Source organism: Salmo salar, chromosome ssa02 (assembly GCF_905237065.1).
Source record: "Salmo salar chromosome ssa02, Ssal_v3.1, whole genome shotgun sequence".
NCBI lineage: Eukaryota > Metazoa > Chordata > Actinopteri > Salmoniformes > Salmonidae > Salmo > Salmo salar.
Window position 1 is genome coordinate 60,848,100 of NC_059443.1, and position 27,182 is coordinate 60,875,281.

Genomic DNA, 27,182 nt, shown 5'->3' on the forward strand with positions numbered 1-27,182 from the left:
ACCAATGTATGACCTATTGTGTGTGTTTTTATGCAATTCTGTGATTAGTTAGTAAATAAATAATTAAGCCAATTTGTATATCGCTGATTCATGATTTATGATGCTAGGGTTCGTGCAGATATCCAAGGGTTTGCGACGTTCAGGAATGAGACTGATGAGGTAATACTACATTAATAGAAGACTGTAATTGATAAGATAATAAAATATCTGAAGAGTTCTATTCGGGAAATTGCAACTCTATAAACATGCACACACACACCTGTTTGGAACAGGTCAAACTGCCTCCTATAATTCCATGATTAACGTGTTTCAAATTAGTTTTCCTCTTGCAGATTACTCTGGAGTATAGTCACACACACACACACACACACACACACACACACACACACACACACACACACACACACACACACACACACACACACACACACACACACACACACACACTGCCCCCTCCCCCCGACCACACACACACTAATCATGGTAGTAAATCAGTGGCCAATCTCACTGCTAAATGTCCTCTAATTCGTTTCCATTTAGCGGATGTGAAGGGAAGGAACCAAGATGAAAGCCCATCCAATTTCCCCCCAGACAGAAATCTACTTCTGAATCATGATGTGTAACTGCTAGAATAGTCCATGTCTGCATCTCAAATGTCACCCTATTCCCTATATAGTGCACACATTTTCTGCGGAGGCGATAAGGAATAAGGTGCCATTTAGGATGCAGACTTTCTGGATGCAATGCACCACGACTATGTAATGTGTTAGTGCTAGAATAGTACATGAGAGATGGATAAAATGCACCTCCACCATTACTTTCCATTGTTACAATAGACAGGAACAAGCTTAGTATGTCCATTTAGTCTAACCCACTTTCCATGTCCATTATCATACATATTGATGCTATAATGGAGTCACAATCTTTGCCAGGCTTTAGAGATGAGGACTGGCCAAGAGCAATGCAATGTAATGAGTGTGTGTGTGCGCGCGCGTGCGAGAGAGAGAAAAAGAAAGAGAGGGAGAGAGAGAGCGAGAGCACTGAGGGCACAGGGTGCATGTGTGTATTATTGATGGAGATATGTGACTTCATCTTCTCCGACTAGTTTCTGGACTACATGATTAATGTGTTGTCTTTACATACCAAAATAGACCGCACCACTCATGTCATAGAGAATACAAAGAAGGAGGGAGGTAGCATAGGGAGAGAGAGAGAGAGCGAGAGAGAGAGAGCAAGAGAGTGTGAGAGAGAGAGAGAGAGAGAGAGAGAGAGAGAGAGAGAGAAAGAGAGAGACAATGAAGTGAGAGAAAGATGTAGAGAGCAATGAATGGAGCTATAGGAAGACAGTGAGAGATACAGCTAGGGAGGGGAGGAATGAGGGAGGGAGAGGGAGAAAGAGAGAGAGAGGCTGTTGATCGAATCCTAACCACTTTGGCAATAGTGATTCTAACCTTGAGCTGTCATGTCAATTAAAGCAGACTTGAATTTATGAGCTGGGGATGGACAGAATGAGAGAAAAGAGGAGGGAAGAGGGCGGAGGAGGGGAAAGACACTCTATTAAGCCTCAGCAGGAAATCACCGTGAGACAGAGGTCACTATATCTGCTGTCTTCTCCTCATCTCTTTTCTCCTCGCATATTTTCTTCACTCCAGTGAAAGAAGCAAGGATTTAAACAAGCTAGGCAGAGGAGAGGCAGTGAAGCTAGGCAGAGGAGAGGCAGAGAAGCGAGGCAGAGGAGAGGCAGAGAAGCGAGGCAGAGGAGAGGCAGAGAAGTGAGGCAGAGGAGAGGCAGAGAAGCGAGGCAGAGGAGAGGCAGTGAAGCTAGGCAGAGGAGAGGCAGTGAAGCTAGGCAGAGGAGAGGCAGTGAAGCTAGGCAGAGGAGAGGCAGAGAAGCGAGGCAGAGGAGGCAGAAACGACAGAGGAGAGCAAACAAAACAGAGAAGCAGTGAAGCTAGGCAGAGAAGAGGCATGAAGCTAGGCAGAGGAGAGGCAGTGAAGCGAGGCAGAGGAGAGGCAGAGAAGCGAGGCAGAGGAGAGGCAGAGAAGCGAGGCAGAGGAGAGGTAGTGAAGCTAGGCAGAGGAGAGGCAGTGAAGCGAGGCAGAGGAGAGGCAGTGAAGCGAGGCAGAGGAGAGGCAGAGAAGCGAGGCAGTGAAGCTAGGCAGAGGAGAGGCAGTGAAGCTAGGCAGGGGAGAGGCAGAGAAGCGAGGCAGAGGAGAGGCAGAGAAGCGAGGCAGAGAAGAGGCAGTGAAGCTAGGCAGAGGAGAGGCAGAGACGCTAGGCAGAGGACAGGCATAGACGCTAGGCAGAGGAGAGGCAGAGACGCTAGGCAGAGGAGAGGCAGTGAAGCTAGGCAGAGGAGAAGCAGAGAAGCGAGGCAGAGGAGAGGCAGTGAAGCGAGGCAGAGGAGAGGCAGAGAAGCGAGGCAGTGAAGCTAGGCCGAGGAGAGGCAGTGAAGCTAGGCAGACGAGAGGCAGAGAAGCGAGGCAGAGGAGAGGCAGTGAAGCTAGGCAGAGGAGAGGCAGTGAAGCGAGGCAGAGGAGAGGCAGTGAAGCGAGGCAGAGGAGAGGCAGAGACGCTAGGCAGAGGAGAGGCAGTGAAGCTAGGCAGAGGAGAAGCAGAGAAGTGAGGCAGAGGAGAGGCAGTGAAGCGAGGCAGAGGAGAGGCAGAGAAGCGAGGCAGTGAAGCTAGGCGAGGAGAGGCAGTGAAGCTAGGCAGACGAGAGGCAGAGAAGCGAGGCAGTGAAGCTAGGCAGAGGAGAGGCAGTGAAGCGAGGCAGAGGAGAGGAAGTGAAGCTAGGCAGAGGAGAGGCAGTGAAGCGAGGCAGAGGAGAGGCAGTGAAGCGAGGCAGAGGAGAGGCAGAGAAGCGAGGCAGTGAAGCTAGGCAGAGGAGAGGCAGTGAAGCTAGGCAGGGGAGAGGCAGAGAAGCGAGGCAGAGGAGAGGCAGAGAAGCGAGGCAGAGGAGAGGCAGTGAAGCTAGGCAGAGGAGAGGCAGAGACGCTAGGCAGAGGAGAGGCAGAGACGCTAGGCAGAGGAGAGGCAGAGACGCTAGGCAGAGGAGAGGCAGTGAAGCTAGGCAGAGGAGAAGCAGAGAAGCGAGGCAGAGGAGAGGCAGTGAAGCGAGGCAGAGGAGAGGCAGAGAAGCGAGGCAGTGAAGCTAGGCCGAGGAGAGGCAGTGAAGCTAGGCGGACGAGAGGCAGAGAAGCGAGCCAGAGGAGAGGCAGTGAAGCTAGGCAGAGGTGAGGCAGTGAAGCGAGGCAGAGGAGAGGCAGTGAAGCGAGGCAGAGGATAGGCAGTAACGCTAGGCAGAGGAGAGGCAGTGAAGCTAGGCAGAGGAGAAGCAGAGAAGTGAGGCAGAGGAGAGGCAGTGAAGCGAGGCAGAGGAGAGGCAGAGAAGCGAGGCAGTGAAGCTAGGCCGAGGAGAGGCAGTGACGCTAGGCAGACGAGAGGCAGAGAAGCGAGGCAGTGAAGCTAGGCAGAGGAGAGGCAGTGAAGTGAGGCAGAGGAGAGGCAGAGACGCTAGGCAGAGGAGAGGCAGTGAAGCGAGGCAGAGGAGAGGCAGTGAAGCGAGGCAGAGGAGAAGCAGAGAAGTGAGGCAGAGGAGAGGCAGTGAAGCGAGGCAGAGGAGAGGCAGAGAAGCGAGGCAGTGAAGCTAGGCCGAGGAGAGGCAGTGAAGCTAGGCGGAGGAGAAGCAGTGAAGCGAGGCAGAGGAGAGGCAGTGAAGCGAGGCAGAGGAGAGGCAGTGAAGCGAGGCAGAGGAGAGGCAGTGAAGCGAGGCAGAGGAGAGGCAGAGACGCTAGGCAGAGGAGAGGCAGTGAAGCTAGGCAGAGGAGAGGCAGTGAAGCTAGGCGGAGGAGAAGCAGTGAAGCGAGGCAGAGGAGAGGCAGTGAAGCGAGGCAGAGGAGAGGCAGTGAAGCGAGGCAGAGGAGAGGCAGAGACGCTAGGCAGAGGAGAGGCAGTGAAGCTAGGCAGAGGAGAGGCAGTGAAGCTAGGCGGAGGAGAAGCAGAGAAGCGAGGCAGAGGAGAGGCAGTGAAGCGAGGCAGAGGAGAGGCAGAGAAGTGAGGCAGTGAAGCTAGGCAGAGGAGAGGCAGTGAAGCTAGGCAGAGGAGAGGCAGAGAAGCTAGGCAGAGGAGAGGCAGAGAAGCTAGGCAGATGAGAGGCAGAGAAGCTAGGCAGAGGAGAGGCAGAGAAGCGAGGCAGAGGAGAGGCAGAGAAGCGAAGCAGAGGAGAGGCAGAGAAGCGAGGCAGAGGAGAGGCAGTGAAGCTAGGCAGAGGAGAGGCAGAGAAGCGAGGCAAGGGAGAGGCAGTGAAGCTAGACAGAGGAGAGGCAGTGAAGCTAGGAAGAGGAGAGGCAGTGAAGCTAGGCAGAGGCGAGGCAGTGAAGCTAGGAGGAGGAGAGGCAGAGAAGCTAGGCAGATGAGAGGCAGTGAAGCTAGGCAGAGGAGAGGCAGAGAAGCTAGGCAGAGGAGAGGCAGAGAAGCTAGGCGAAGGAGAGGAAGAGAAGCTAGGCAGAGGAGAGGCAGAGAAGCGAGGCAGAGGAGAGGCAGAGAAGCGAGGCAGTGAAGCTAGGCCGAGGAGAGGCAGTGAAGCTAGGCAGACGAGAGGCAGAGAAGCGAGGCAGAGGAGAGGCAGTGAAGCTAGGCAGAGGTGAGGCAGTGAAGCGAGGCAGAGGAGAGGCAGTGAAGCGAGGCAGAGGAGAGGCAGTGACGCTAGGCAGAGGAGAGGCAGTGAAGCTAGGCAGAGGAGAAGCAGAGAAGTGAGGCAGAGGAGAGGCAGTGAAGCGAGGCAGAGGAGAGGCAGAGAAGCGAGGCAGTGAAGCTAGGCCGAGGAGAGGCAGTGAAGCTAGGCAGACGAGAGGCAGAGAAGCGAGGCAGTGAAGCTAGGCAGAGGAGAGGCAGTGAAGCGAGGCAGAGGAGAGGCAGAGACGCTAGGCAGAGGAGAGGCAGAGAAGCTAGGCAGAGGAGAGGCAGTGAAGCGAGGCAGAGGAGAGGCAGTGAAGCGAGGCAGAGGAGAGGCAGTGAAGCGAGGCAGAGGAGAGGCAGAGACGCTAGGCAGAGGAGAGGCAGTGAAGCTAGGCAGAGGAGAGGCAGTGAAGCTAGGCAGAGGAGAGGCAGTGAAGCGAGGCAGAGGAGAGGCAGTGAAGCGAGGCAGAGGAGAGGCAGTGAAGCGAGGCAGAGGAGAGGCAGAGACGCTAGGCAGAGGAGAGGCAGTGAAGCTAGGCAGAGGAGAGGCAGTGAAGCTAGGCGGAGGAGAAGCAGAGAAGCGAGGCAGAGGAGAGGCAGTGAAGCGAGGCAGAGGAGAGGCAGAGAAGCGAGGCAGTGAAGCTAGGCAGAGGAGAGGCAGTGAAGCTAGGCAGAGGAGAGGCAGAGAAGCTAGGCAGATGAGAGGCAGAGAAGCTAGGCAGAGGAGAGGCAGAGAAGCGAGGCAGAGGAGAGGCAGAGAAGCGAAGCAGAGGAGAGGCAGAGAAGCGAGGCAGAGGAGAGGCAGTGAAGCTAGGCAGAGGAGAGGCAGAGAAGCGAGGCAAGGGAGAGGCAGTGAAGCTAGACAGAGGAGAGGCAGTGAAGCTAGGAAGAGGAGAGGCAGTGAAGCTAGGCAGAGGCGAGGCAGTGAAGCTAGGAGGAGGAGAGGCAGAGAAGCTAGGCAGAGGAGAGGCAGAGAAGCGAGGCAGAGGAGATGCAGAGTAGCAAGGCAGAGGAGAGGCAGAGAAGCAAGGCAGAGGAGAGGCAGAGAAGCAAGGCAGAGGAGAGGCAGAGAAGCAAGGCAGGGAGGAAAATAATGAGAGGAGTAATTGAAACATGGATGAGAAAAACTGTCAGCGTCGAACAAGGGAGTCTGTGCCTCAGGTGTGTGTGTTTGCCTGTGTGTGTGTTACCAGTCTATTACAACTGATTTGGAGCTTTCGAATGTGAATTTGGAGAGCACAGTTTTCGTTCCCCTAATTAAAAAGTACCCAGAGGGGAAAGGAACATCTCCAAGAAGTATGAAACTTGTCGTCCTCCCAACACACACACACATACTGTTGTCCACACACACACACACACACACATACCAACTCCTACCTTCTCTCTCCCTTTTCCCAAATGTGTAGAGGCTTGCTAGAACTTTTTGTAGCTTGGAAAAAGAGCTGAGTAGGGAACACACCAAAACATTCTAAAGAGGGTACTTTGGAACCTGGTCACGTACAGTGAGTGTACAAAACATTAAGAAAACCTTCCTAATATTGAGCTGCACCCCCCCACCACCACCTTTTGCCCTCAGAACAGCCTCAATTCGTCAGGGAATGGACCCTACAAGGTGTTGAAAACATTCCACAGGGATGCTGGCCCATGTTGACTCCAATGCTTCCCATAGTTGTGTCAAGTTGGCTGGATGTCCTTTGGGTGGTGGACCATTCTTGAAACACACTGGGAACTGTTAAGCGTGAAAAGAAAAAGTTCTTGACTCAAACCGGTGCGCCTGGCACCTACTACCATACCCTGTTCAAAGCCACTTTTTTTTTTACACATTGTTAATCATGCCATGAGTACTTCCCAATAGGACCAACAGTTCATGGGAAAGGTGTAGAAGGTAGGAAGACATTGAGCGATATAGTATCACAAACACACACACACGCACGCACACACACACGCACAGACACACAAGCCCCCATAGACAGCCCACTATCTACCACATATACAGGACATTTGTAGCTCTTCTTCTCAGTATACACCCCCATAGTTCCCTGTTAGTGTTTGGAACATGGCCGCCCTACAAGCCGTACAAACTCTGTCCATGGATCAGTGTGTGAACCCTCTACCCTCCTGCTGGTGGCATCAAAGCCTGGCCTCCACTTCCTCTGTTCAAAAGGACCCACACTGTAAACAATGAGTCCTCAGCCTCTCTGAGTCTCTCTGAGACACACCGCACAGCAGGATGAGAAAGTCTTGAAAAAGAGACAGGGCGAAATATTGACCCAGTTTGGGGAGGACACACATTGTTGGAGAGAGAGTTAGAGAGAGAGGGAGAGAGAGATTTAGAGAGAGAGAGAGAGAGTTAGTGAGAGAGAGAGAGAGATAGAGATCATGAGCTCATGGGCTCCTGAGTTCTTCAGCAAAAAATAGAATTATAGATTGATATGACTTATATTTAATGTACTTTTGTTTATCCATTTCACTTATATTTAATTTACTTTTGTTTATCCATTTCACTTGCTTTCCCATGCTAATAAAGCCCATTGAATTGAATTGCACTGAGAGTGTGTGTAAGTATGTGTGTGAGTGCGTGTAAGTATGTGTGCGAGTGCGTGTGTGCGTGCGCGCGTGTGTGTGTGTGCGTGTGTGTGTGTGTGTTAACTATACTTGTGTGGACCACAAGTCCACACAAGAATAGTCAACGATCAAAAATTTGACCAACTGGGGATATTTTGTTGGTCCCCATATAATCAAATTCTATTTCCAGGGGGTTTAGGGTTAAGGTTAGAATTAGTGTTAGGGTTAGAATTTGGTTTAGGGTTAGGAGCTAGGGTTCGTTTTAGGGTTAAGAGCTAGGGTTAGGTTAGAGTTAAGGTTAAGGTTAGGTGTCCGGGTTAAGGTTAGAGGATAGGGAAAATAGGATTTTTCATGTGACTGAATTGTGTCCCCACAAGGTTAGTTGTACAAGACTGTGTGTGTGTGTGTGTGTGTGTGTGTGTGTGTGTGTGTGTGTGTGTGTGTGTGTGTGTGTGTGTGTGTGTGTGTGTGTGTGTGTGTGTGTGTGTGTGTGTGTGTGTGTGTGTGCGCGCGCGCATGTGCGTGTGCGTGTGTGTGTGCGTGCGCGTTAGATACTCACTCTACTGGGGGGTTGAGGTCATCAGCTTTGGTCTCAAAGAAGCGCAGCACCTCCTCACTCTGAGACAACTGAGGAGGGAGACGGACCAGAGCCTGAGAGAGAGAGAGAAAGAGGGAGGAAAGAGAGGGAGAGGAGGAACAGGGGAAGGAGGGAAGGAGAGAGGGGGCAGAGGGGGAAAGAGAGAGAGAGAGGGGAGGGAGATCATCCTCTGTAAGATGCAGAACAACGATGCACCACACAAAGTAACTCTTGGAATGATGAACTACGGAGGATGCATTCCTACATCCATTTTATGTTCTACCTTTACAATACATAACAGTATAATCCTTAGCCCACAGTTTGGCTCCAATTCAATGGAAGATCATATGTCAGCCTATTCCACTGAGGATGGACATCCATTTGTAATGGTCATGCTAAGTCACACTACTATAGGAACAGATCAGTAGGAGCCAATGACAAGGTAGACATAGTGGGCATATGGTACTATATTTGAGATTTATGTTGAACAATATCCATATCATATTCATGGAATTTATTTCACAGGGACAGTGCACAACTTTAAATGAATGAATATTCCATTGTTCACAATAACAGCAAATACCCGTCCGTACTCATATGATCATTTTCTGGTCATGTGTTATTGAGGAAGTGTATACTATATTAAAAGACAGCTAGTGATACAGATGGTTTGGCTCCAACCTCTTACAATCCCTTGAGAGGGCCTTCTGTGTAATCACTATCCTTCTGTTGTTTGTCTTGTGACAACAAACAGGAAGTAGTCAGTAAACAGTAAAGTTCACATCAGAAGATGATGAGTGATAGACAGGCAGAACAATCTCTTAACATCTCCAAAAATAAACACATTTTAAGACATATTAAGTAAAAAGAAAATGAGCTATTTTCAAACCTTTAAAAGTTGAGTAAGCAAGAATTTTGTCCACAAATGTACCAACATTTCTATTATGTAAATAGTTTATGGTTAACGATTGCAATAATGTAGTTATTTTGTCAGTCCGAACAGATTCACAAATCATGGGAATTTGCCGTGCTATGCAGACGTTGACTCCCTCCGAGGTATTTGTTTCTAGGCAACCTCCCTGCCCTGCCCTTGCCGGGCCAAGCCTGCTCCCTCCGTGGCTAAAACCAGTGTGAGAAACATGCTAACAAATGTTTGTGCTATGAAATTAAAAACATACTGCACTCTGACACACAAAACGTATTTCCTGGATGTGTTATTACACAAAGCAAGGAAAGTTAATTTCAAAACGTGATGTAACTTTACTGGAATTTGCTGCTGTTTTAGGTAAATAATGAACCTGCTAGCTTCTGACAGGACTGACTGCATCTTTAAGTTGTGTTTGGGCATTTATATAAAGACTAGGCACTAGTATCTGGAGGTTATCAAAACTTAGCATCAAAGTTGAGAGAAAGTCTTTCAAAATGTTGGATTTCACTGATTATTAGATGTGGCCTTGGACAATAAAGTCCACCCTTTTATCTGTGTTTCAAGGCAGAAAACTGGACACCTTGTCTCCCTAGAGAGAGAGAGCGAGAGAGCGAGAGCGAGAGAGAGAGCGAGAGAGAGAGAGAGAGAGAGAGAGAGAGAGAGAAAGAAGCCTTGCTATTGAGAAAGGTTGCCGTAGGCAGACCTGGCTCTCAAGAGAAGACAGGCAAGGGGCCTCCCGAGTGGGGCAGTGGTCTAAGGCCAGTAGAGATTCTGGGTTCGAGTCCAGGCTCTGTCGCAGCCAGCCGCGACCAGGAGACCCATGGGGTGGCGCACAATTGGCCCAGCGTCGTCCGTGTTAGGGGAGGGTTTGGCCGGCAGGGATGTCCTTGTCCCATCGAGCACTAGCGACTCCTGTGGCGGGCCGGGAACAGTGCATGCTGACACGGTCACCAGGTGTACGGTGTTTCCTCCGACACGTTGGTGCGGGTAGCTTCCTGGTTAAGCAGGCATTGTGTCAAGAAGCAGTGCGGCTTGGTTGGGTTGTGTTCCGGAGGACGCACCTGCTCTCGAGCTTCGCCTCTCCTGAGTCCGTACGGGAGTTGCAGCGATGAGACAAGACTGTAACTACCAATTAGACACCAGGAAATTGGGGAGAAAAAAGGGTAAAAAAAAGGGAAGAAAGACTATGTGCACACTGCCCACAAAATGAGGTGGAAACTGAGCTGCACTTACTAACCTCCTGCAAAATGTATGACCATACTAGAGACACATATTTCCCTCAAATTACACAGACCCACAAAGAATTTGAAAACAAATCCAATTTAGATAAACTCTCATATCTATCTGTGCAATCACCGCAGCAAGATGTGTGACCTGTTGCCAAAAGAAAAGGGCAACCAGTGAAGAACAAACTTTTACTTTATCTATTTGCCCATCGTTACAACACTGCATATAGAGATAATATGGCATTTGAAATGTCTTTATTCTTTTGGAACTTGTGTGAGTGTAATATTTCCTGTTCACTTTTTAGAGAGAGAGCCAGAGAGAGAGAGCGAGAGAGAGCGAGAGAGAGCGAGAGAGAGAGAGAGAGCGAGAGAGAGCGAGAGAGAGCGAGAGAGAGAGAAGCTTAACAAAGGGGAAACGATACCAGCTTTTTTGAAGTTAGACTGTTGAATGACCAAAGGCTTAATTTTGGGGGGAAAACTTTGTAGAAAACCTTCGTTAAATTAAATACTCAACCGAGGGCATAGCCTTCATCTAGCTTTTGAAAGAGTGGGTAGCTTTTTAAAGTCTATCTTTTGTTGGGCACTCAGAAGTGTTCTTGTGTGCTCTAAACTAAACAGAACTAGGTCAAATCTCTTTCTAAAACTTCATGACCAGAATAAACCAAAGCCTTAGAGACCAGTAAGTATGACAATGTGTTTTCAGACGAGCTAAGTATTTGAAAAACATTTCCTCAGATGGGCCGTTGTAGGTTTGCTAGCTTGGTAACTGCCCCTGAACATAGCAAAAACGTATATACTTTTAAAACTCTGCAACAAGATGAGTTAAGAGACAAGACTGTATTGCATCACGTATTTGCACAGAAATGTGAAAACAACAACACCATCTTATTGTGTGTCAGGTTACCATCTGTCACCTCTGACCCCTAACATGTGACAGGGGGGACCCCAAGTGGGACAGGATGTTTACAGCGTGTGTGTGTGTGTGTGTGTGTGTTTTGACCGTAATGCCTCCTCGCTCACCCTGCAGTAGTCATCGATGAAACGTAGCCTCTTCATGGCCACATCACGCACATGACTCCGCCTGAACAGGATTTTACCTGAGGGAGGGAGGGAGGGAGGGAGAGGGAGAGGGAGAGAGAATAGATGAGAAGGGACACATTTTAGATGGTAGAGAGTGTAAAACCGTAATAAATTAAAGACCAGTACAATCCTGTCTCGTAGCAGTGGGTTTGTTTGTGTATTACCACAGGCTAACACTAGATGTCAGTCACACATGAAAGACTTCTGAACCACTACAATCTCACTCTCATACTCTCATACTGAACGGTCTTGTCCTGCGTGGACCTCTAACTGTGTCTTGCCCTCTTAACATATCAAATGGGATTTAAGCGCTTGGAGGTTATGTATCTAGTCTAACTCAGTGACTTCAAAGAAAAATGGCACCAGCCAATCAGAACACCCCCTACTACAGGGTATGCCACGGTCACTACAGTCCCACAGGAAGTGATCATATTACCCTTCCTGTGAACTGAAGACACAGAGGAAGAGAGGAAGAGCTGGGGACAGACTGTGTGCGTTCTGATTGCCAGCAATACATCGAATGATGAATAGTAGAGGGGTAATAGTGCAGTACTGGAGTTTCTTAGATCAGAGACCATCATGTAAACAACAGGCAATCTTCAACCATAACTCTGACTTGCAATACCTAACCCAAGTCTTTGATGGCCAGCTGCTAGCATTGTGTGTAATTGAGTGAATCCTATGGGTACCATTTCAAAGAAGTTGCCATGGACACATTTCCACATCTGGACTTAGACGAAGATATTGTTTTTGGTGCGACTAATTTTGTAACGCTGCTGACTACTGCCCTCTTGAACAGGTATCTCTTGCAAAAGAGATGTTATCTCAATGAGACTATCCGGTCAAAATAAATGTTACAAAAGGTATGTAAACAGATAGAGGTGGATGTTTTGGTTGACATCCAGGTGGCTTAATGTGAGGTGGGTTGGCGGGGTGGGGATTGCCTGACGACTCTGAATTCTCCCAATGCTACGTGCTGGCTACATACCTCAGCTTGAATCTGCCATCATAGAAGTCGTTTGCGGCTTCGAGAGGTGTTGTACAAAACAAAGTCATCAGCAAATGGATAATCTCTAACCAGAGTATTAAAACCAATGACCAATATTCAAAACATCGCTTTACCTACATGTGTTCTGGCTCGTGCCCAACCCATCGGTTTCTGGGACTGTGATAACCAAGGGGGCCAGCAGGGAGCTACAAAGGAAGGAGCAAGACCGTGGTCACCTCCAGAGGGCTTGCCATGGACAGCTCTATAGGCACCAACTGGGGCTGGTGAATCAACACCAACACTACCCAGTCCAGGTGCTGCAACCAATTGGCACCTGGAATTGGTCCCACCTGTCCCTCGTTACTCCAAATGGGTATAAGTGGAGGTGCAGTCACTCGGGGGCTTGGGCAGACAGGCAGAGGGTATGCCTAGTCCTCAGAAGAACCGGAGTGAGAATGAGAAGCACCTCAATCAGACGCCTAAGAAGATACTAGGTGATGTTCGACTCTCTCTCTTCCTTTTCTTTGGCCCCAAAGGAAGAGGACCCATTCCCGGGCAGCACGCCACCCGGCGCAAGTTGAGAGCATGTACTGAAACCCCGGACTCATCGTTCTCTCTCTCTCTCTCTTTTGTTCATTAACACAGGCGGTCCAAGGAGCCGCCCCGCCAGACACCGTGAGCCACCCGTTACCGGAGAGACCTTTCAGTTGTTTTTTTCCCTTCCCCGTTCTCCCCAACCTTTATTAAAACACAACTTTGGTTTGTGCACCGCAAAGCAGTCTCCCCTGGGTTGACGCAGGACCAATCAGACGGTCCGAATGTGTTCACGTTCTAGAAGGGTCGTGGAGGAAGTCAATACCAGACTCATTGTGGAGAAGAAACAAACATTCGGGGTGTAGCGTTTGGCCGGAGCAATGAGTCTGGGTAGCCAGGCATGGGTAGGGAGAGGGCTGAGACCATGTTGTCTCCATCAGGCTTTAAAAGAGCATGGGGTCTCCATCAGGCTTTAAGAGAGCATGTGGTCTCCATCAGGCTCTGAGAGATAATGTGGTCTCCATCAGGCTCTAAGAGATAATGTGGTCTCCATCAGGCTCTAAGAGATAATGTGGTCTCCATCAGGCTCTAAGAGATAATGTGGTCTCCATCAGGCTCTAAGAGAGCATGTGGTCTCCATCAGGCTCTAAGAGAGCATGTGTTCTCCATCAGGCTCTAAGAGAGCATGTGGTCTCCATCAGGCTCTAAGAGAGCATGTGGTCTCCATCAGGCTCTAAGAGAGCATGTGGTCTCCATCAGGCTTTAAGAGAGCATGTGGTCTCCATCAGGCTAAGAGAGCATGTGGTCTCCATCAGGCTCTAAGAGAGCATGTGGTCTCCATCAGGCTAAGAGAGCATGTGGTCTCCATCAAGCTCTAAGAGAGCATGTGGTCTCCATCAGGCTCTGAGAGATAATGTGGTCTCCATCAGGCTCTAAGAGATAATGTGGTCTCCATCAGGCTCTAAGAAATAATGTGGTCTCCATCAGGCTCTAAGAGATAATGTGGTCTCCATCAGGCTCTGAGAGATAATGTGGTCTCCATCAGGCTCTAAGAGAGCATGTGGTCTCCATCATGCTTTAAGAGAGCATGTGGTCTCCATCAGGCTAAGAGAGCATGTGGTCTCCATCAGGCTCTAAGAGAGCATGTGGTCTCCATCAGGCTAAGAGAGCATGTGGTCTCCATCAGGCTAAGAGAGCATGTGGTCTCCATCAGGCTCTAAGAAATAATGTGGTCTCCATCAGGCTCTAAGAGATAATGTGGTCTCCATCATGCTCTGAGAGATAATGTGGTCTCCATCAGGCTCTAAGAGAGCATGTGGTCTCCATCATGCTTTAAGAGAGCATGTGGTCTCCATCAGGCTAAGAGAGCATGTGGTCTCCATCAGGCTCTAAGAGAGCATGTGGTCTCCATCAGGCTAAGAGAGCATGTGGTCTCCATCAGGCTCTAAGAGAGCATGTGGTCTCCATCAGGCTCTAAGAGAGCATGTGGTCTCCATCAGGCTCTGAGAGATAATGTGGTCTCCATCAGGCTCTAAGAGATAATGTGGTCTCTTCCTCTAAAAATAATGTGGTCTCCATCAGGCTCTAAGAGATAATGTGGTCTCCATCAGGCTCTGAGAGATAATGTGGTCTCCATCAGGCTCTAAGAGAGCATGTGGTCTCCATCAGGCTCTAAGAGATAATGTGGACTCCATCAGGCTCTAAGAGAGCATGTGGACTCCATCAGGCTCTAAGAGATAATGTGGTCTCCATCAGGCTCTAAGAGAGCATGTGGTCTCCATCAGGCTCTAAGAGAGCATGTGGTCTCCATCAGGCTCTAAGAGAGCATGGGGTCTCCATCAGGCTTTAAGAGAGCATGTGGTCTCCATCAGGCTCTAAGAGATAATGTGGTCTCCATCAGGCTCTAAGAGATAATGTGGTCTCCATCAGGCTCTGAGATATAATGTGGTCTCCATCAGGCTCTAAGAGAGCATGTGGTCTCCATCAGGCTTTAAGAGAGCATGTGGTCTCCATCAGGCTCTAAGAGAGCATGTGGTCTCCATCAGGCTCTAAGAGAGCATGTGGTCTCCATCAGGCTCTAAGAGAGCATGCGGTCTCCATTAGGCTTTAAGACAGCCTAACCAACATAAACAGTAAACAGACAGAAGCCTCTCACTCGCACAGCAGGAGTGTTGTCTCTCTCTCTGTTCTACCATCTCTTCCTCAATCTCTTTTTCCATTTTATGTCTTTCACTCCCACATCAGACAAACACACACTGTCAGCACCCGCCTGCTGCTGCACCTCAGAGAGACAGTCAACTGGATAGACCGACAGATGAATAATGTATGAACGACACTAGGAGGGGCGTCGATACGAGCAGGATACTGACACACACAGGATACTGACGCGGTGTAACTTCTTGCCGAGTTAGCGCTATCGGTGACTTTACTGTCATGGTGGTGTCTGTCTGCCTCAAGTCAGACTGTACTTCCTTATAAACCCCAATAAGTCCCTATGGATAATGTCATGTCATTAGATCTTATGGCCATCTATGGCAAGGGATCGATTAGACTGTCGGTCGGGTTCGATGTTAAGGGAAATGGGGTTGACAGAGGCATTGCTTATCGTCGTGTGAAAGACTTTATACGTGTGAAGAAAAGAAGGAAAGGAGAGAGGGAGAGGAAAATGATGGAGACTGACCTGGGAGAAATGATGGAGACCGGACAGGGAGAAATGATGGAGACCGGACAGGGAGAAATGATGGAGACCGGACAGGGAGAAATGATGGAGACCGGACAGGGAGAAATGATGGAGACCGGACAGGGAGAAATGATGGAGACCGGACAGGGAGAAATGATGGAGACCGGACAGGGAGAAATGATGGAGACCGGACAGGGAGAAATGATGGAGACCGGACAGGGAGAAATGATGGAGACCGGACAGGGAGAAATGACGGAGACCGGACAGGGAGAAATGACGGAGACCGGACAGGGAGAAATGACGGAGACCGGACAGGGAGAAATGACGGAGACCGGACAGGGAGAAATGATGGAGACCGGACAGGGAGAAATGATGGAGACCGGACAGGGAGAAATGATGGAGACTGGACAGGGAGAAATGATGGAGACCGGACAGGGAGAAATGATGGAGACCGGACAGGGAGAAATGATGGAGACCGGACAGGGAGAAATGATGGAGACTGGACAGGGAGAAATGATGGAGACTCACCTGGGAGAAATGGGATGATTCTCTTCTTGGGATCTTTCTGCCCTCCCTCGATTGGGAACTTGTCAAGAATCTGCATCTGTAAAGAGCAACACACAGAGCATTTTTTTTATTAATTTAAGAGGGAGAGAAATATTTGGCAAACATTTACAAATGTACTTCTTCTCAATACAGCTCACTGAGGAATTCAATAGTGTTTCATTTCATTGAATTTCATTGAAAGAAACAGCTGGGCTCAGTATTTAAAATTCCCCGCCACTCCGATCACAGCATCAGAGATTATATCATATCAAAGCTCGGACACATTTTAAATTCCCAGTCGGACAAGGACAAACGCTGCATGGTGTTTTGCTGCTCGTGGTGGAGAGGAGTTAATGTGAGTCGATTTATTCATAAAGACGCCCTGGTACTAAGGGAGGAGAAGTGCTGACCCCGGGGTTAGAGGGAACTGCACGTACACACACACCCATACACACAGGGGGACTTTTTCCACACACACACACACACACACTGCAGAGGTCAGAGATGCCAGGCAGTGTCGGCCATATTGTGTTTATCCAATTTCAACCCCTAAATAAATCATGCAAGGGGGTGGGGATTAGGAAATGTAAATGGGGCTGTGGGTGAAGAAGCCTATACTATCTGCAGCATATGTACTGTAAGAAGAGAAGAGAGAGAATGAGAGAGAAAAGATAGAAAGAAAAAGATAAGGGAAATGTGTGTGTGTGTGTGTGTGTGTGCGCGCGTGCATGTGTGTTTGTAAGTGGGCTGCTCATTTGACAGCTACATGGAACAGGACTTTGCCGACAAGCTGCTTAAATTCCAGCCCCTCACGGCACACTTGGACAGCCTCGGGTGGAGGTGCAAGCTGGTGACACTTATATTTGGCAGTCTCTGCCACGTACACAGCCTTGCAGTGTGCGGACTCCAGATTGCAGGCCTGACAAAAACTAGGGCAAAGCAGTAGGCTAGGTACTGCTCTGTTTCAACGGTCCTGGAAAGCCTAGCTGTTTGGAGAAGGAGGTGCTGTCTGTAGTGCCATGCATACAGGAACCTTTGAAATGTTTGGAAACTTGTTTGTGTTCCTGCGTGCTTATGTATGCAGGTGTGTGTGACAGAGAAAGAGACACAGAAAAACAGAGAGAGAAAGAGAGAGACCACACACCATAAATCTGGTGTGCATCAGGGCAGGGTAAAGACCCAGAGGAACCAGGCGAATAAACAATCTAGCAGAATGGGGACGAGGGACTGTTCCAAACCCAGTTCTCTCTCTGTGTCTGGGTCAGCATGCGTATACACACAGCCCCATGTTGACTGGGTTTTTCCAGAAACTCCACTGGGGTTCTCTTTCTCATAGAAATAGATTATAATTGAACAGAAATTCCCATTCAAATCAATGGATCTGTGATTCTTCTTTTTTCTTCTTTTTTTGCCCACCTTTATTTAACCAGGTAGGCCAGTTGAGAACAAGTTCTCATTTACAACTGCGACCTGGTCAAGATAAAGCAAAGCAGTGCGACACAATCAACAACACAGAGTTACACATGGAATAAACAAACATACAGTCAATAACACAATAGAAAAGTATATATATACAGTGTGTGCAAATGAGGTAAGATAAGGGAGGTAAGGCAATAAATAGGCCATAGTGGCAAAACAATTACAATTTGGCAATTAAACACTGGAGTGATAGATGTGCAGAAGATGACTGTGCAAGAGTAGAGATACTGGGGTGCAAAGGAGCAAAAAAATTATGACATTATGGGGATGAGGTAGTTGGATGGGCTATTTACAGATGGGCTACGTACAGGTGCAGTGATCTGTGAGCTCCTCTGACAGCTGGTGCTTAAAGTTACAGAGGGAGATATGAGTCTCCAGCTTCAGTAAAACAGTGACGGGTGGGCCGGCAGTATTCTATTTGTATGCTTTGTCTTCCCTGTCTGGGATCGCAGCTCAGTTCAGTCTTGTTTTGCTCTCACAGGGAAAAACTCTATATGCCTTGTCCCAGTGGAGGGGTTGGTCTTCCGGTGGGTAAGCTGCTGAGTGTGGTCCACTCTGAACTGAAAGCAATGTTGGTGGTTTGAATGCTTGAGCCAAACAACGGAGACTAGCTTAACATAAAGGGTGGGCTTCATCTTTTTCTGACCAAAATGTAGCTGCAAGGGAGAAGTAGGTAGCGGTAGCTAATAGGTAGCAATGGGAGTTAGTATCTTACAACTAGGAGTTACTGTCTCGCAGTAAAAGTATGTAAACAAAGCCTAAAGAGGTAAGGAGGAAGAAGAAACGTAAGAGATACTTTGACAGTTACTGTGAAGTTACTGTGCTGCTGTGTAGGCGTTATAAATTGAGGGTTAGAATCACTAAAACACTCGCGGAGACCGTACAAAACATAATCCAGCTGTTGTCTGCTTCAATTGAACAAAGAGTTTACTGAGTTGCCTAATTTCCTCATTCAACATACTGAATCAAGTTAACTATCTCCACTCTGTTTATTAGTGGTTCGATCCAAATGATCCTAGTTGGCCTAGTTGAACCAAATTCAAAACTTGTAAATGTTTTTAAAAATTGCAGCCGATTGCTGTTCCTCTTCCCTCACCCAAAATACCCAGAACTCTCCCTTTCTTCTCCCCATCTCTCCTCCTCCCCCTGGACAGACACCTGGCTCTCGGAGATGCATTTTCCCCATCCCATCGGGGAAATGTGCGACCACAGAAAAATGTTGTCTCTCCAAACAGGTGCGAGGGTGCTAATTCCGGCACCACCAAAACAGGTGGGAATACAAATCCCAGGACGATATGGGGTGGAGAATAAGAAATAATACAAAAACGCAGCCTCATTCAGAACAATAGTCCCAGTCAGTATTCACGTAATAATAAGAAATTCTCCCTCGCCCACGCCGAACAATTTACCCCCATTATATAAGAGGCAACCTTGTTATCGATTTGTTTGTTATACAGAAATAACAAAACATGCAGAAAAGCAGAAAAGCAGCTGCGCTGTTAAATGTCACCAGGTAAAAAAATTCCGACCTACGGTTCGCAATGCTCCCATGTAAGGAAATAGAGCCTGCTATAAGAGCTCTGTGCTGTGGCTTCAGGCTAATTGGCGTTGGAAAGTTGGGATCCTCGTGTCCAAGTAGGCTACACGTACCTATGTCTGTGGGAAACATTTCATCACAGGGAAGACATTTAACTTGCTTGATGAAGTCAGTTTGTAACTCCACTCATTACTTGTAGCTGTATAGTCCACTCACTCACGTGGCTGCTAGCACCATCACGAAAACTGGCGAGAGGGAAACCCTACAACATTATGTTTTTCTTAGTAGTGAGAACGTTCGGGAGCAGGCAATGTTGAAAAGTCATCTTTAGACATCTTGTACTTTTCTAAAATGTAGTTTTGTAATTGACTAAAACAAGCAGACAACGAGAAAATTGCATCTGAAAAAGGTCAAGTATTTGCTGTGAGCCAATGGGGTAACCTAGGTAACCACAGGTTGTTCTCCCCACAGACGAGCAGGGACGCAACGTTCTATCTCATACTGACTGGGACTATGGCTGTAGCTACTACTTCTCAGACCTCTCTCTGTCTCCTTGGTAACCAGCCTAGAGAGAATGAGTGTGAGTGTTCTGAAGCGTTCTGATTGGATAAGGCTGTGAGGCTCTGGACCACTATTAGAGGAGTCGGGTCGGAAAAAAAGAGACACACAGAACATGTTTCTTTTCCTCTATTGTCAGTGAGTATCTCTACGAATTCTATCCCTACACCAACTCTGCTATGAGGACTTAGCATTATTGCTGCATTCACATGCCAGTCGGGAAAAAACGGAAACTCCGAAATGTCCGACTTGCTAACTGGTTGAACGTGTATAACTACAACCAGTTAGCAAACACATACATTTCGGAGTTTCCTAGTCAAATCAAATCAAATGTTATTGGTCGCATAAAGATATTTAGAACCCTAGCTCCAAAAGTTCCAACTAGCAGGTGAACCCGGCACTGTTTGCGAAATCCGAGGTGCAGTATAACAAGGCGTTGGTGTTGGAAATGTGCTTTGAATATGGAAAACATTGTAGGCTACGGCCCACAGCTGCAGCAGGCCCCTCTTCATATCATGCACAGTGGCTTATAATAGGCACGCCATATATGGACTTGTGGGAATGAGTTGGGATTTAAGTTAAAGAGTCCGCTTTGTTTTGGAGAGAGAGAGAGATAAAGAGAGAGAGAGAGCGAGAGAGAGAGAGAGAGAGAGAGGCGAGAGAGAAAAAGAGGGTGAGAAAAAGAGGGAGAGAGAGAGAGAGAGAGAGAAGAGAGAGCGCATGCATGGACATGCATCTCTTCCTGTTGACGATCATGTGACCTGTGAAGAGTGACTCAAGAGGAGCTACCCTTGGTTGAACCACACAGATGACAGAGCTCAGTGACAGAACACACAGTCACACACAGATAGACGCACAAGCACACACACACACACACACACACACACACACACACACACACACACACACACACACACACTTAGCAGCTCCCCACTTATGAAACAAACTCATGACCCACATAACACTGAAGAACCATGTGATCCCACCATTTCCACAGTAATGGTGGGATCACATGGTTCCACTGAGAATCAAATGAACTCTAAACAATCAACAGCAGTCAGATTTACTGAGTGTAATGTCAACATAGTGAGTCTTTGTAGCTTGAAATGGTGGGCGGAGGCAAAGTCATTTATTTCCTGGGCTGCAGCCCAAATGGTACACTACTCCCTATACTATACATGGCACTACTTTTGACCAGAGCCTTTTGGGACCTGGTCAAACGTGGTGCACTATAAAGGGAATAGGGTGCCATGTGAGATGCAGCCCTGGACTCTCTCTCTCTAGCAACTCACTTTAATCCACTAATTACAAGACATGTTGGTGTAAACACGACCGGAAATAAAAGGGGGCTGAAGGGGGAGGAAGGGAAGGGTTAAAAGTAATTTATATTTTGCCTGTCTAGTATTGCCAGAACAGAACACAGGTTCTTCCATTATTCCTTCTTAATCCTACTACTACTAGCCTGGTCCCAGATCTGTTTGTGCTATCTTGTGATATTGACCATATGAGTTAGGCAAGACAGCACAAACAGATCTGGGACCAGGCTATACCACTCCAGCGCTACCACACAAAAGACAGAGCGACTGAGGGAAACGAATGGACAACATGAATCAAGTCTGGACACGCATTAGTGGCCCGGGGTATCGAGTTTCTAGAGACAGATGTCTGGATCCGGGGAACAGGGGTTAGCGAATAGTGAGCTAGTGCTCCCTCCAACCACAATCACTCACAGTTGCGGCTCTATATATAAATTGGAACCTTGGCATTCGATCTCGACAAATCACAAATGCCTCCAGGTATCTTGATGGAACATGTATTAACCCATTTCAGAAGGGGGTGAGGTGACGTATGGATTCGAGTTGCTGGAGAAATTGGCTATATTCTGTTAAAGTCAATGGGGAGTGTTGTTAGGTTGTAACCCTGTAGGTTCCACTTGAAGCTCCCCAGTCCCAAGGCAACAGGTGCTGGGATGTGGTAACGTCTGTCACTCCCAGCTCCAGGTCTCCTCTTCCAGCTTCCAGACTCCAGATCTGGCCTTGGCCTGGAACAAGACTCCAGGGAAAGGCTATGGAAGTCTTAGGAGGCCCACCATCATCATTCCATGGATTGGAACGGAAATGGGATCCAGGGATTGGAATTTCAAGTTTACTGTATCCCAAGGCTTGGTGCTGTAGTTTTGGGGCTAGTCATTGACACGCTTTTGTAGGCTTTATTACACAACCGTGGGAACTGGAAAGACCAATGGATCTTTGGGTCTAGATCTGTACATTATAACACACAGGTGAACCCTATCTTGCGGTTGTTCTACTTGCAGGCAGTGCTCAAGAACGCATGAGCCCATGGGATGAAAGAACGCGAGAGAAACTCTGAAAATAAACACTGAAGTAGAGAAGGGGAAAAAGTGCAGTGGTTTGAGTTTCTCTGCATCTCCGCTCCTAATTTAAAGGCAGTAAGTCGAGGAATAACTATTTAGTTGTCGTGTGTAACTACTGCAATGAAACCAAGGCAACCCTTCCTATCATAGTACATTACTTAAATACTGTGAGAAACAAAACCAGTATCACCTTTCACTCTCTTAGTGTGAGAAGGTTGGCACTCTAGACAATGGGTGTGAAATCAATGTAGTTATGGCAGTAAATGTTGCTGTCAATCCTGAAAGCTTTGACGGTAGTTTTCCAGTAACCCTGCCACCCTCTTTCTGACCACAACTAACTCTACCCTTGATTCAGAACATCTTCTACTTCTGTGGCCAGCGGGCACAAACCCCACCAATGTACAAAGAACATGGCTTCAGGTTACCAACTGCAGCTTTCTGCTTCAGCTAAAGGTAGAAAAATAGGCCAGCCATCTTACAGTAGAGTGCAGAGAGAGAGAGAGAGAGAGAGCCCTCAGCCCTGTAACGGTACCTAAATTAGCCTAGCGCTCAGCCAACATTCTCAGAGTTTCCATGCTTGGAATCAGGACAAACTTTGAGCCACGTGGCCAGACCACAAGCCCAGGGAGAGAGGCAGCAGGAAGGGATGCCAGCGCCCCTGGTGTGTGCCCCGTACGCTCTGCCCACACGCCCAAGGGCGTGGAGGGGAAATGAAACTCCTGACAGATATTGCATTTTTCTCCTTTCCACAAAAAAAACAGGGTTATTTCAGGTCTATTTTATTATGATACAATATAGTTCAAATGAAAAGTGGGGCAGAGTTGAGAATCTGGTCATAGGACACGGTTGAGAATGCCAGCTGCTATCTTGAACATGTATCTCCTGCAAAATACTTCTGAGGCAAACCTTAATAAATGAAGGTTTAATGGAAAGTAGTGTTTTTGTCAGTATATTTCTGAAAGGGATATTGTACCTGAACTGAAGATTGTTCGTCAAAGCTCTTCCTGCCTATCCCCATCAGATATAATCCGATTTGAGGGGGAAAGCCAGAGAGAGAGGAGAGAGGGTGAAATTGGATCATCTTTAATAGAAAGACTGGCTGGGTAATTGGGATGAGCACCAGCCGTACATCACACACACACACACACACATCCTCACAAGACCACCATCCTCAAAAGTCTCTAGCCCCTAGCTGTGCGTAAAGCTAATGCATTTGACCTGTAGGTGGAGTGGGCTTCGGATTAGCTGAAAATTCGCTCTCCATTAAGAGCAAAACAAGAAAGGAAAGAGACAGAAACGAGGAAGAAAGACAGAGAGAGAGAGACAGCCGGATTATAATTAACGGTGTGAACCACTGTGTGAGAAGCCAGGTTCAGGGCCGTACCAGGCTGACGAGGTAGTGATGAGAAGCCGTGTACTGACAGACAGACAGGACTGCTGTTTACTGAACCGTTGTTCATTAACACTAACCAAGGGTTCGGCTGGAGAGGAGCTTTTGCTATTACAATGGCATAGAAGGACACCTGGTCCGCTAACCAATGCTACCTATAGCAAAGGAGGATAGGATACCAGGGAAGTGGTATGAGACACGTCATACAGAGGTCGTTGGTGGTTTTATATGTCAGACCAGTTAACTAGGGTTCCCCACCTGCCGAACTTGGCCTGCGGGTGATTTTATTTGTCCCTCCAAGGTTTCTGAGCAAAAAACATTCATATATGTGATTATATATATATATATATATATATATATATATATATTAAGGGATTTTAATTTTGGAAATCTGTTCCAAAGTATTCCCACGCATAATAGAGAGATAAACACTGAGTGTACAAAACATTAAGGTCACCTGCTCTCTCCATGACATAGACTGACCGGGTGAATCCAGGTGAAAGCTATGATCCCTTATTGATGTCACTTGTTAAATCCACTTCAATCAGTGTAGATGAAGGGGAGGAGACAAGTTAGAGAAGGATTTTTAAGCCTGGAGACATTTGAGACATGGATTGTGTATGTGTGCCATTCAGAGGGTGAACGGGCGAGACAAAAGATTTAAGTGCCTTTAAAAGGGGTGTGGTAGTAGGTGCCAGGAGCACCGGTTTGTGTCAAGAACTGCAACACTGCTGGGTTTTTCACTCTCAACAGTTTCTCGTGTGTATTAAGAATGGTCCACCACCCAAAGGACACCATCCAACTTGACAACTTTGGGAAGCATTGGAGTCAACATGAGCCAGCATCCCTGTGGAACGCTTCCGACACCTGAGTCCATGCCCTGACGAATTGAGGCTGTTCTGAGGGCAAAGGGGGGGGGGTGTATTAGGACGCTGTTCCTAATGTTTTGTACACTCAGTATATGTGATCCTAATCAAATCTAAGCCAGGTTTGAAATGAATATATTTTAGTCAAATATTATATATGTTTGGGCTTCTTGCGGTCAATTTGCTGTCTACAAATGATTCGTAATTATGTTCAGGCCCCCCGACCATCTGCTCAAGACAAAATCGGCCCGTGGCTGAATCTAGTTAATGATCGCTGCTCTAGAGTATTGTACCTGTAGCCTATATGGGTATGGGTTCAGGAACCTTTGACCTGATCAGGAAAAACACAGAACCCTATTAATGTATGGGTATGTATTCTATATCCTGTAAGCCACATTATCTGAGGTGTAGCTGTAAATGTAACCCTGCTATTTCATACTATACTCAGAGGTCACTGCCACAACAACACAATTTCTCCAAACAACCTTCAATTCTGTATAATGTCTATCCACTGCGACCACGCTGCAAACTAAAAACAGTTTAGACATTGTGTTCTCGGACAAAGAAGCGTATTATTTATCAAATCCAAAGGACATTTATATGAAACCTTGACAGTCTTCACTCTGCAAGCCATTGTGCAAAATAAGCCATAGCACTAGCTATTGATGTTTAAGGCAAAAACCTTTAAAGTGTTTTTATGGACTGAGACTCCCCCTCAGCCTGAGAAGACCTTGAGTTGAACAGGAGGCCTGTAATTATATATATATATATATAAGAGCGAGAGAGAGAGAATAAGGGAAAAAGAGAGAGAGAGAGAGAGAGAGAGAGAGAGAGAGAGAGAGAATAAGGGAAAAAGAGAGAGAGCAAGAGAGAGAGAGAGAGAGAGAATAAGGGAAAAAGAGGGAGAGAGAGAGAGAGAGAGAGAGAGAGAGAGAGAGAGAGAGAGAGAGAGAGAGAGAGGGACAGAGAGAGAGAGAGAGAGAGAGAGAGAGAGAGAGAGAGAGAGAGAGAGAGAGAGAGAGAGAGAGAAGAAGGGAGAAAGAGGGAGGGAGGGAGAAGAGAGAGAGAGAGAGAGAGAGAGAGAGAGAGAGAGAGAGAGAGAGAGAGAGAGAGAGAAGTGAGAAGAGGGAGAGAGAGAGAGATAAAGAGAGAGCGACAGAGGGAGAGAGATAAGAAGGGAAAAAGAGGGTGGAAGAGAGAGACAAAGAGAGAAAGACAGAGAGAAAGAGACAGACTGAGAGAAAGAGACAGACTGAGAGAGCTAGCCAGGCAGCTACAGACAAAGTATTTCAGCGACCATATATCTTCTGATAACAGGTGGTTCGATTGGGAAGTAAACAGGATAGAGCTGTTGGACCGGTGCAAGGCATTGGAAATATATGACTAGATCAAAAGAGTGTTGGAGGGCAATGAGAGACTGGAGTGTGAAACTGACAGACAGGCACACACAGTGGTACACACACACACACACACACACACCTATACTGTATCAAGATAGAGACATGCAAACAGGCAAGGATTCTCTCTGCCACACAGATATGCGCACACACACACACACACACACACACACACACACACACACACACACACACACATCTTATTCCTGGCATTTCTTAATTGGCAGCTGCTGAAAATGTAACTGTCAAAACTGTCAAAGGGGATCCTCCATTTGCTAATATCACATTTCTGGATTGACTGTCTCCAACTACTGCTATTTTGTGTGTGCACGCACGTATGTACACACACACACACACACACAATGACTTCCAGTCCTTGACAAGGGGCTCTCAACCTCTTCACAGAGAACACAAAGCAGTCACACAGAAGTCTCCTTCTCCTCCACACACCCACAGAGTAGTGAAACACTAGTGCTGCTAACCTAAACAACGAAGGCTAGGTGGGTCTCTCTCTCCTCTCTCTTTCTTTCCCTCCAGCGCTCCCTCTCGCTCTCTCTCCCTCCCCCTAAACGCACCTCAGCCCAGCCAGTGTGAGCTTCGGGCCATGATGAAACATCCCACAAACGGACTGAACTCCGTTCATTCATCCTAAATTTAGCTCGCTCTCCTAAGCCCTTGCGCCAAGGCTGTGGTCAACGGCTACATATTTCCCCCTCCGTCCTGACCTAAGCGAAGACCCGAGCCAGTCTGTCCTGTGAAGTGCCCGATTGTACGCCAGCGGCGCAAAGCACGAAGCACAAGAATAGCGCCTGTGTCTGACGTGTAGGTGTCTTTCCTGTCCCGCGGGTGAAAAACACTCCAATCTGGGCCTCTCTCTCTCCCTCCCTCTCTCTCCACCATCGTGGCCGCGCAAGACTCCAACACCATCCTCAAGTTTGCTGACGACACGACGACGATGAGGCAGCCTATAGGGAGGAGGGCAGACACCTGGCAGCGTGGTGCCAGGACAACAACCTCTCCCTCAACGTCAGCAAGACAAAGGAGCTGATCGTGGACTCCCGGAAATGGAGGGCCGAACACGCCCCCATCCACATCGATGGGGCTGTAGTGGAGCGGGTCGAGAGCTTCAAGTTCCTTGGTGTCCACATCGCTAAGGATCTATCATGGTCCGTACACACCCACACAGTTGTGAAGAAGGCACGACAGCTCCTACCCCCAAGCCAAAAGACTAAACAAGACTGCTAAATAGCTAATCAAATAGCTACCCACACTACCTGTATTGACCATTTTCTGCACTAACTCTCTTGCACTGACTCTATGCACACACAGTGGACTCTAGCCACACACATACAGTGGACACTCCAACACACACATACATACTGATGGCACACACACACACACACTTTCACGCTCACCACATACGCTGCTGCTACTGTCTATTATCTATCCTATTGCCTAGTCACATTACCCCTACCTATATGTACACTACTGGTCAAACGTTTTAGAACACCTGCTCATTCAAGGGTTTTTCTTTATTTTTACTATTTTCTACATTGTAGAATAATACTGAAGACATCACAACTATGAAATAACACATATGGAATCATGTAGTAACTCAAAAAGTGTTAAACAAATTAAAATATATTTTATACTTCAGATTCTTCAACTAGCCACCCTTTGCCTTGATGACAGCTTTGCACACTCTTGGCATTCTCTCAACCAGCTTCACCTGGAATGCTTTTCTAATAGAGTTCCCACATGTGCTGAGCACTTGTT

The 27,182-nt window shown here is 47.7% G+C and overlaps 1 protein-coding gene across 6 annotated transcripts in view; it reads right to left on the bottom strand.

Moving 5' to 3' along the window:
* The window catches only part of LOC106586780 (SH3 and PX domain-containing protein 2A), a 122,839-nt gene that overhangs the window by 73,542 nt on the left and 22,115 nt on the right, over nucleotides 1-27,182 (bottom strand). For 5 of the 6 annotated variants that reach the window (XM_014174425.2, XM_014174414.2, XM_014174408.2 and 2 more), the window contains exons 3-5: nucleotides 15,788-15,863; nucleotides 10,998-11,074; nucleotides 7,806-7,897 (exon numbers count right to left, since the gene is read on the bottom strand). In XM_014174425.2, the coding sequence (XP_014029900.1) occupies nucleotides 7,806-7,897; nucleotides 10,998-11,074; nucleotides 15,788-15,863 (245 nt within the window). Of the gene's footprint in view, nucleotides 1-7,805; nucleotides 7,898-10,997; nucleotides 11,075-15,787; nucleotides 15,864-27,135; nucleotides 27,174-27,182 lie in introns of those variants that run through there. The other variant, XM_045707024.1, reaches the window with a different exon arrangement.